Source organism: Chiloscyllium punctatum, chromosome 25, assembly GCF_047496795.1.
Source record: "Chiloscyllium punctatum isolate Juve2018m chromosome 25, sChiPun1.3, whole genome shotgun sequence".
Taxonomy (NCBI): Eukaryota; Metazoa; Chordata; class Chondrichthyes; order Orectolobiformes; family Hemiscylliidae; genus Chiloscyllium; species Chiloscyllium punctatum.
Genome location: NC_092763.1, coordinates 78,661,883 through 78,672,769, shown reverse-complemented (window position 1 = coordinate 78,672,769; position 10,887 = coordinate 78,661,883). Strand labels below are relative to the sequence as shown.

At 48.2% G+C, this 10,887-nt stretch overlaps 1 protein-coding gene across 1 annotated transcript; it reads left to right on the top strand.

Moving 5' to 3' along the window:
* The first annotated feature begins 382 nt into the window (after positions 1-382).
* Positions 383-4,830, top strand: slitrk2 (SLIT and NTRK-like family, member 2). Its single transcript, XM_072595603.1, has one exon. It carries the CDS (start codon positions 1,050-1,052, stop codon positions 3,549-3,551), a length of 2,502 nt encoding a protein of 833 aa, XP_072451704.1. The 5' UTR covers positions 383-1,049; the 3' UTR covers positions 3,552-4,830.
* The last annotated feature ends 6,057 nt before the right edge of the window (positions 4,831-10,887 follow it).

The window sequence follows — 10,887 nt, the reverse complement described above, 5'->3', positions numbered from 1 at the left end:
TGGGATAACTTGTGCTTTGAGTTACTATTCTGTCTTCATTTTTCCCCCTCGTTTGGCGAACACTCGCCGGGTTTCTGTTGTTTCTTCCTTTACCTCCTGTGTCCTGGTTTCACGAGAGCACATTCATCCGCGGTGAAGTTTGCAGATTCTATTTCTGGGAATGCGAGTTCCACATCTAAATATACAATCCGGGCATGATCCTCGTTTTTAAAAAAAGGGTGCCGTCATTAATAACCTACAACAGGAACATTCTACAGCAGTGCGGGTGCTGTTCAAGAACTGAATGCATTTGACGCCGCTGTGTGTGTTGTTAAAATATATTTTAATTCTGGGGGGGGGGGGGGGGGCAGTATTTAAAAGTCCTACAAAGCCATTGCAGAGTTAATCGGATCCGAGCCAAGAACTTCTGGACGTGCGTGACGTGGGCCCTTGGCAGCAGATGGAAGGAGGAGATTTCTCTCTCTCTCTGTGAACCCAAACTCTGCAACGAGAGAAGGAGAGATCGGACCCAGGTTCTCCCGGATACAGAGCCCCCTTCCTCCCCGGCTTGCAGTGACTCTCCCTGGGACTGCATTCCGCAAGCGCCCTCCTGACGGCTGGGTTCACCGGGCGAGAGGGGACAGGTTGAGCTGCTGAATGAATCTTCTTCAGTGCGAATCAACTGGCTCTTTCGAATTGATCGACGCTGAGATGGAAGTGTTGGAATTTCTCTCCCCCCCGTCCACCCACAGCGGGGAAATTTGTGTGTGTTTGTGCCTCTAAGTAAGATGCAGTCTTGCCTTCCTTTCTGAATCTCTCCCCGACAGGGAAAAGCCAAAAAAAAGCTTTGGAAATAAGGCTGGTGTGTCGATTTTCCAAGGTTGCTGGCTTTTGAGATCAAGGTCAGGATTCCTGCTCCTTTTGGATGCTGCGAGTTGTCTGGAAGTGGGTTTTCAGGACTCGCTCCTCTGTCTCTTCCCCGTGGAGACAGATTTGAGTTTTGCTCATCCCCCCCCACCCCCAACCGCTCCAAGCCCGGCCAGCTGAGCTACAAGGGGGGGCTTGAGGAGATGCTGAGCCGGGTTGTGGTGCTGAGCGCGCTGGCGTGCTGCTGCCTGTGCCCGCGGGGAGCGGCGGAGAGCCGCAGGAGGGAACTCTGCAGGAGTCGCTGTGTGTGCGAGGAGAGGGACAGCGTGCTCAATGTGAACTGCGAGGCCAGGGGCTTCACCAGGGTCAGCGGCCTGCAGCCTCCCCAGCACCGGCTCTACCAGCTCTTCCTGAACGGGAACTCTCTCACCAAGCTGCCGGCGAACTGCTTCACCAACTTCAGCCAGGCGGTGACCCTCCACTTGGGCAGCAATGGGCTGCAGGAGATCCGCAACGGGGCTTTCCAAGGGCTGACCCTGCTCAAGAGCTTGCACCTGGACAACAACCGGCTGGAGGTGCTGAGGGAGGACACCTTCCTGGGTCTGGTCAGCCTGGAATACCTGCAGGCGGATTACAACTACATCAGCAGCATCGAGCCGGGCGCTTTCAACCGAATGCACAAACTCAAGATCCTGATCCTCAACGATAACCTGCTGCCCAACCTGCCCGGGAACATCTTCCGCTTCGTGCTGCTCACCCACCTGGACCTGAGGGGTAACAGGCTGCGGAAGCTGCCCTTCAGCGGGGTCCTGGAGCACATCGGGGGGATTGCTGAGATCCAGCTGGAGGAGAACCCTTGGAACTGCAGCTGCGAGCTGCTCCCGCTGAAGTCCTGGCTGGACTCCAGCTCCCTGCAAGGGGGCGAGCTGGCCTGCGAGAGTCCATTCCGGCTGCACGGCCGCCTGCTAGCCCAGCTCAGCCGCCAGGACATCTGCCCCCGGCGAGCCCACAGCGGCGGCGGGGGCGACTCCGGACTGAGGATCCAGCGACCTCCCCCCAGGGCTCAACCGCAACCCCTGGCCACGGCGGCCCAGCCCGGCTCCAGGACTGGCAGGACCCCCGCTGGGGGCAAGGGCAAGCCGGCCGCCACTCCCGCCCCTGACCCCCGGCAGATGAGGGGCTCCCAGAGCCGCCTGGCAGGGCAGCCCGACTGCCCGGGGCTGTGCTGGTGCAACGTGCAGAATTCGGATAGCGCCTTGCATGTGCACTGTCACGAGAGGAGGATTGGGAACCTGAGCGAGCTGCAGCCGCGGCCCTCCAGCCCCAGGAAGCTCTACCTCACCGGCAACCTGCTGCACATCGTGCAGGTGCACGACCTGGAGGAGTACGGCAGCTTGGAGCTGCTGCATTTGGGTAGCAACCGCATCTCGGTCATCCAGGAGGGGGCGTTCCGCAACCTGAGCAACCTGCGGCGCCTCTACCTCAACGGGAACCACATCGAGCGGCTCTCGCCGGCTCTCTTCGTGGGTTTGCACAGGCTGCAGCACCTCTACCTGGAGTCCAACGTGATCAAAGAGATCCTGCAGTACACCTTCCACTCTCTGGCCAGGCTCAGCCTGCTGCACCTCAACAACAACTTGCTGCGTTCCCTGCCCGCCAATGTCTTCGTGGGCACCAACCTGAGCCGCCTGAACCTCCGCAACAACCACTTCTCCCAGCTGCCGGTGCGGGGTCTGCTGGACCAGCTGCCCGCCACCGTGCACCTGGACCTGAGGGAGAACCCCTGGCACTGCGGCTGCCCCATCGTGGCGCTCAAGAGCTGGATGGAGCGGGCCGGGAGCGGCGTGCGGACCAGCGAGCTCTCCTGCGAGTCGCCGGCCAAGTACGCGGGCAGGGCGCTGCGCACGCTCCGGGCGGAGGAAATCTGCTCGGAACACTCGGATCTTAGCGCCACCGCTTTGACCAGGAGCCCGGGCAAGCCCAAGCTGCTGGACGGCGAGCTGGGCACTGCCAGTCCTGAAGCGGCCCAGGCCAGTGCTGTGCCCCTCTCGGTGCTTATCCTGGGCTTGCTCGTGGTCTTCATCCTCAGCGTGTGTTTTGGAGCGGGACTTTTCGTTTTTGTCTTGAAGAGACGCAAGACGGCTCAGAGTGGGCATGGGGGTGCCAACCACAGCCCAGACCTGAACTCCTACCAGCTGCAGTACCCTTCCTATGGCGGGGAGGGTACAGACAAGGCAGAAACTCATGTGTACAACTACATCTCCCACCCTCTGGGCCAAATGTGCAAGAACCCCATCTACGTGCAGAGGGAGGGCGAGCAAGTGGCTTATTACCGGGACCTGGAAGGGAAGAAGCCTCCTTCAGCGGCCCCCGCTTACTCCATCAGCACGGTGGAGCTGCTGGAGCACCGACCCCCTCCTGCCACCCCCTCCGAGCTGCTGTACCAGAACCTGGCCGAACGGCCCAAGGCGCTGCCCGGAGCGCACTACAGCTTCTGCACCTTGCCCAAGCGCCCGTTCGGCCCGGCCCAGGATAGCAGGCACAAGGAGCAGGACAGGCTCAACAAAACGGTGCTGTACGGCACGCCGAGGAAGCAGCTCCGGGAGGCATCCAGAGGCGACAGCCTGTGTCTCCGAGGCAAGCTCCAGGCCGAACCAGACTACCTCGAGATGTTAGAGAGACAGACTGCCATCAGTCAACTGTAGAATGAAACAGAGAGAGAGAGAGAGAGAGGTTAACTACTGACAACAAAAAGGACACCCCGTACAGAATGGTTGACTCGAAACCTGACTTATTCCACAGTGATTTCTGACTCAAATTTGGTGATTTCACCAAATCCCGATTCTCCCAAAATCCTATTGATTTCTCGATTTTACAAAGGAAGATTTTTGGGTCTTTTTTCCCTCCCCCGTATGATTACTGAACACCACACTCACTGCTGAGTTGGTTCTACAAATCCACGAATGCAAAGGAATTCGTCTACTTCTGCTTTTCAGTTTCCTCGCCGATATTTGATCATATTGTATAAGTTTGGCGTTTATTGCAATTTCCAAAGCCCATTCTATCCCGCCCTACATAGTGAGCTATATGTCGGCACTATCTATGACAAGGAAAACCTTTTTATTTTTTTGGCGGAGAGCGTTAATTACAAAACGCACCTTGGTCTGAACATTTACTTTTGTTCGATGCTTTTGGTGGGAAACTGTACTACCACGTTTTTAGCAAACTGATACATCTCCGGCGTTCCAGAGAGTTGGTCGCTTGGGAGCTGAAATATTTTTATTCCCCAAATGGTTGTATCTGTATCACATTAAAACACAACAAATGTAATTTCCATTTGTCTACCGGGTTGTGCATAAAGAAAGTTTTTTTTTAATTGTAAATAGATCAGCCCTGCATTATTTAAGACATCCATCGAATCTAGCATCATAAATTGTATTTTATTCTTCCTGGTTGGCAGTGTTTCGTTCAAGTATGAAATAATGACTCAAGAGATGTTCAGGACTAACCTTTTGAATGATGACTGTCAGTCCTGAGTAACAGTTGCTCGTTAATGCAGATTTGCAATCCCACAGCCATCAAGAGGCGTTAAGTGGTTTTTCTCCTTTTACTCAGTGGTGCACTTAGCAGAAACCTTTGCTCCCTTTCTTTGCCGCTAGAGAGCAGAAGGACCCTATATCCTACCTGAGTGAACAGATGACAGGCACAGTAGCAGGCCATGATATAAAAAAGGTGACATACTAGTGAAGCTGAATCATAGAAAGCAGCTTTGAATGATTAAGCATGGAGGTAAGTTTTGTTAACTTACTTTTGTGTGATTGGAGACAAAATTGTTGGGGTGAGATCATTTGCCATTTGGCTACATATCGCTGTGGCAGTGTAGTGTCCATGCTACTGGAGAAATGACTTGGAGATATGCTTGTTTCAGCCCACCAATACAGTCAGAAAATTAGGAACGGAAGAATAAAAGCAAAGTGCTGCTGATGTAGGGAAGCTGAAATAACTGTAAATGGTGAAAGTGCTCCACAGGTCTGGCAGTGTCTGTGAAGTGAGTCAGAAGTCACCAGGTTATAGTCAAAAAGTGTGGCACTGGAAAAGCACAGCGTCCAAGGACCAAGAGAGTCAACGTTTCGAGCATAAGCTCTTTATCAGGAATGAATGTTCCCTGCTGTGCTTTTCCAGCGCCGCACTGTATAATGCAGAAGATGCAGGATCAGTTCATTCCTAAAAGGAAGAAAGATCCCAGGAGGAGACATGGGCGGCCGTGGCTGACAAGGGAAGTAAAGAAACATATAAGGTTAAAAGAGAAAAAGTATAACTTAGCGAAGATAAGCGGGAAAACGGAGGACTGGGAAGCTTTTAAAGAACAACAGAGGATTAGTAAGAAGGAAATACGCAGAGAAAAAATGAGGTACGAAGGTAAACTGGCCAAGAATATAAAGGAGGATAGTAAAAGCTTTTTTAGGTATGTCCAAGGCAAAAAAATGGTTAGGACAAAAATTGGGCCCTTGAAGACAGAAGCAGGGGAATATATTACTGGGAACGAAGAAATGGCAGAGGAATTAAATGGGTACTTCAGATCTGTGTTCACTGGGGAAGACACAAGCAATCTCCCTGAGGTAACAGTGGCTGAAGGACCTGAACTTAAGGGAATTTCTATTTGCCAGGATTTGGTGTTGGAGAGACTGTTAGGTCTGAAGGTTGATAAGTCTCCGGGACCTGATGGCCTGCATCCCAGGGTACTGAAGGAGGTGGCTCGGGAAATCGTGGATGCGCTGGTGATTATTTTCCAGAGTTCAATAGAATCGGGGTTGGTTCCTGAGGATTGGAGGGCGGCTAATGTTGTGCCACTTTTTAAGAAGGGTGGGCGGGAGAAAGCAGGAAATTATAGACCAGTTAGTCTGACCTCAGTGGTGGGAAAGATGCTGGAGTCTATTATAAAGGATGAAATTACGGCACATCTGGATAATAGTAACAGGATAGGACAGAGTCAGCATGGATTTATGAAGGGGAAATCATGCTTGACTAATCTTCTTGTATTTTTTGAGGATGTAACTCGGAAGATGGACGAGGGAGATCCAGTGGATGTAGTGTACCTGGACTTTCAGAAAGCTTTTGATAAAGTCCCACACAAGAGGTTAGTGAGTAAAATTAGGGCGCACGGGATTGGGGGCAAAGTACTAGATTGGATAGAGAATTGGTTGGCTAATAGGAAACAAAGGGTAGTGATTAACGGCTCCATTTCGAAATGGCAGGCAGTGACCAGTGGGGTACCGCAGGGATCCGTGCTGGGACCGCAGCTTTTTACAATATATGTAAATGATATAGAAGATGGTATCAGCAATAACATTAGCAAATTTGCTGATGACACAAAGCTAGGTGGTAGGGTGAAATGTGATGAGGATGTTAGGGGATTACAGGGTGACCTGGACAAGTTAGGTGAGTGGGCAGATGCATGGCAGATGCAGTTTAATGTGGATAAATGTCTGGTTATCCACTTTGGTGGCAAGAACAGGAAGGCAGATTACTACCTCAATGGTATCAAATTAGGTAAAGGGGCTGTTCAGAGAGATCTGGGTGTTCTTGTACACCAGTCAATGAAGGCAAGCATGCAGGTACAGCAGGTCGTGAAGAAGGCTAATAGCATGCTGGCCTTCGTAACAAGAGGGATTGAGTATAGAAGCAAAGAGGTGCTTCTGCAGCTGTACAGGGCCCTGGTGAGACCACACCTGGAGTACTGTGTACAGTTCTGGTCTCCAAATTTGAGGAAAGACATTCTGGCTATTGAGGGAGTGCAGCGTAGGTTCACGAGGTCAATTCCTGGAATGGCAGGATTGCCTTACACGGAAAGACTGAAGCGACTGGGCTTGTATACCCTTGAGTTTAGAAGACTGAGAGGGGATCTGATTGAAACGTATAGGCTTATGAAAGGATTGGACACTCTGGCAGGAGGGAACATATTTCCGTTGATGGGGGAGTGCCGAACCAGAGGACACAACTTAAAAATACGGGGTAGACCATTTAGGACAGAGATGAGGAGAAACTACTTCACACAGAGAGTGGTGGCTGTGTGGAATGCTCTGCCCCAGAGGGCAGTGGAGGCCCAGTCTCTGGATTCTTTTAAGAAAGAATTGGATAGAGCTCTTAAAGATAGTGGAGTCAAGGGGTATGGAGATAAGGCTGGAACAGGATACTAATTAGGAATGATCAGCCATGATCATATTGAATGGCGGTGCAGGCTCGAAGGGCAGAATGGCCTACTCCTGCATCTATTGTCTATTGTCTATTGTATCTGCAGTCCTTACTCGTATCTCATCACCAGGTTATAGTCCAACAGGTATATTTAAAATAACATGCTTTTAAAGCACGGCTCCTTCATCAGGTGAACCGATTTCACCTGATGAAGTGCTCCTGAAGCTTGTAATTTCAAATAAACCTGTTGGACTATGACCTGGTGTTGTGCAACCTCTATCATTGTCCTCTCCAGGTGAACATAGACACCTCGACGTCTGCACAGAGAGGATGTTTCAGGCTCCTAATGCTTCCTTGGAACTGAGTGAACATAGAAAAGTAATGGGTTCTGCACAAATGGAACGGCCACAGGGAACACAAGGAAGGTTCATGGTAACATAGAGGGGCAGGTTAGATAAGAAAAAACTAAAACAAAGAACTGCAGATGCTGGAAATCTGAAACCAAAACAGAAACTGCTCAAGAAACTCGGCAGGTCAGGCAATTTCTGTGGAGAGAAAGTTGGGTTAATGTTTAGAGTCCATTGAGTCTCCTTCAGAATTTTAGCTCTACCTTCTCTCCAGACGGCTGAGATTCTTCAGTAATTTTGGTTTTTGTTTCAGGTCACATGAAGGTTTCCTGGTACAAAAGGCCAAAGGGAGTGATAATGGGTGAAGTGATGAGACAAAGGCGTGTACAGATTGAGGTGTGAATGAGACTGCCCAGATGTAACCTGACAGGCCAGAGAAAGAAATGCTGAAAATCAAACCAGGAACCCCAAACCAGGAGCATGATCCTGAGCTTTCTGTCCCTTCGCATTTCAATCCTTTACTTTGCTACTAATCAGCCCTTGACCAGCTGCACTGCTGCAGTGTAGTAACCTTGAGGAATGGCCCATCATCCACTTGGCACGTTACAGGTTTCTGGATTCAATCCTGAGTTCACATTTTCGAACTAAATCTCTGCTTTTGTTTTGTTCTGCTTGTTTGGTTCTTCTCCTTTCTTCTTTTAGACTATCTCATAACCAACTATTCACACTAGACACTCTTTTTGTATTATTACCTCTTAGCATGAAATGTTTGATGATCTAATCTGTCCTGTCCTCCCTCTTATCTTATAATCAGACCAATCAGGAGCAGGAGTAGGCCACTTGGCCCTCATGCTTGCTCCACCACACTATAAAATCATGACTGATCCGATTCCTTCACAGTTCCATCTATCTACAGCAACCTTTCATCTCATTGATCTCTGCTTTAAAACATTCAATGGCTTTGTTCCTATTGCCTTTGGAGGAAGAGAGTTCCCAAAAAGTCTGGATAGAATCTGCAGTCCTCACTTTTTCCCCATGGAATCACAGAATCCCTACAGTGTGGAAGCAGGCCTTTCAGCCCACCAAGTTCACACCAAATGAAGAGCAACCCACCCAGACCCATTCCCTTGCCTTATATTTACCGCTGACTAATGCATCTAACCTACACATCCCTGAATACTATGGGCAATTTAGTATGACCAATTCACCTAATCTGCACATCTTTGGATTGTGGGAGGAAACTGGAGCACCCAGAGGAAACCCACACAAACAAGGGGAGAATGTGCAAACTCCTCACAGATGGTCATTCGAGGCTGGAATCGAACCCAGGTCCCTGGTGCTGTGAGGCAGCTGTGCTAACCACTGAGCCACTATGCTGCCCCTAAGGTCATGACCTTCTGGGAGAAGAAGAATCATAGACTTTCCCTTTCTGTTCTTTCTCTTGTTCCCCATTCATTTGTTCAAACCCATTCCATTTCAATCACTTCAGTTCCGATGAAAGCTAATTCACCTGAAACATTGATTCAATTTCATTCTCCACAGATCTTGTCTGATCCGCCAAGCATTACAGCATTTTCCACTTTCCAAAAACAAATTTCATTAATTAAATCAAGTAGTGTTAGCATCAGTATTAGTAACTAAATTATCATCGGCCTTCAGGGAAGGAAATCTGTCATCCTTATCTATAGAAATAATGGTGCCAGAGTCCTAGCTATTCACAGGCTTCTCTCTCATTTGAGACATTTAGGGGCAGTTTAATCTGAGGGTCACCTCACCTCAAGTGAGAGGGGACATTGAGAAGAAAAATCTGTCATTGTAACCTCAGCTAGTGCAGGAATTGAGTATCACTGTACAAACTAGCTGTCAGCCAACTGAACTAACACCAAATCCAGACCCACAAGAATGTGGTCAACACTTAACTGTGTTTTGAAATGGCTTAATGAGCTGCTCAGTTGTATTCAAGCAGTGGGTTCACGACCATCAGCTTATTGGGGATGGGTATTAAGTGTTTGCTTTGTCTGTGATGCCCACGTCCAGTGAAAGGTAAAAAGGAACAATTGATCCCCACATGCTTTTTGGATATGTAAACTTTCAGAGTAATCAAAATACAAAATAATTAATTAACAACTCAGCACATTAAAACAAGATATTTAAAGAACTGGCTCTATTACATAATTAACGATTTTCAGAAATTCCCAATCATAGTTCCAATCTGAGTGGTATTCCCAATGGAAATTGCATTATTACTTATTGCAGGACTAACAGTCATATGCATTTACTATTAACTATTTATAGGCCCAAAATATTTCATTGATTTTGGAAATGTGGGAATGTTGTAAAACTTGCATCTTGGAGTGCAGGTTCATAGCTCCTAGAAAATGGAGTTGCAGGTAGATAGGATAGTGAAGAAGGTGTTTGGTATGCTTTCCTTTATTGGACAAAGCATTGAGTAAAGGAGTTGGGAGATCATGTTGCGGCTGTACAGGACATTGTTTAGGCCACTTTTGGAGTATTGCATACAGTTCTAATCTCCCTCCTATTATAAGGATGTCATGAAACTTGAAAGGGTTCAGCAAAGATTTACAAGGATGTCGCCAAGGTTGGGGGGTTTGAGCTATAGGGAGAGGCTGAACAGGCTGGCACTGTTTTCCCCGGAACTTCGAAGGATGAGGGGTGACCTTATAGAGGTTTATAAAATCAGAAGGGGTAAATAGACATGGCCTTTTCCCTGGGATGGGGAAGTCCAGAACTAGAGGGCATAGGTTTAAGGTGAGAGGGGAAAGATTTAAAAGGGACCTAAGGGGCAACATTTTCATGCAGAGTGTGGTGCGTGTCTGGAATGAGCTGCCAGAGGAAGTGGTGGAGGCTAGTACTATTACTGCATTTAAAAGGCATCTGGAAGGATACATGAATAGGAAGGGTTTGGAGGGATATGGGCCAAATGCTGACAAATGGGGCTAGATTAGTTTGGGATGTCTGGTCAGCATGGATGAGTTGGACCGATGGGTCTGTTTCTGTGCTGTACATCTCTATGACTCTATTCAACATCTATTGTACAGTGTGTCCACAATGAGTAATTTATAGATGAAAGTGACCAGAACTAGCAAAATGTCAAACGTTTAAAACAAAAGAATAAATTTTAGAATAGGCTTGGCAAAAACATCACAAATTAGATATATCTTTACACCAGATAAAGATGCAAGTGCTTTTAAAGAAAGAATTTGCATTTTTACAATGTGTTTCCCCACATAAGGAATTCCTAAAGAACCTCTCAGCTAATGAAATCATTTTGAAATGTGGTCACTATTGCAGTTTAGAAACGGCAGCAGCCAAATTGTGTGCATGTATACAAACAGCAATGTCATAATAACAAGATTATCTGCTTTTTGTGATTGGATAACAATTTTTCACTTTTACAAAGATTTGGTCATTTCTTAATGATAACTGCAGATCATAATTGTATAAGACCATTCAGCCCCTCAAGTCTGCTGACCCATTCAAT

Excerpts from the sequence above, each read along its gene's own strand:
- slitrk2 (XM_072595603.1), top strand. The coding sequence starts at position 1,050 with ATGCTGAGCCGGGTTGTGGTGCTGAGCGCGCTGGCGTGCTGCTGCCTG.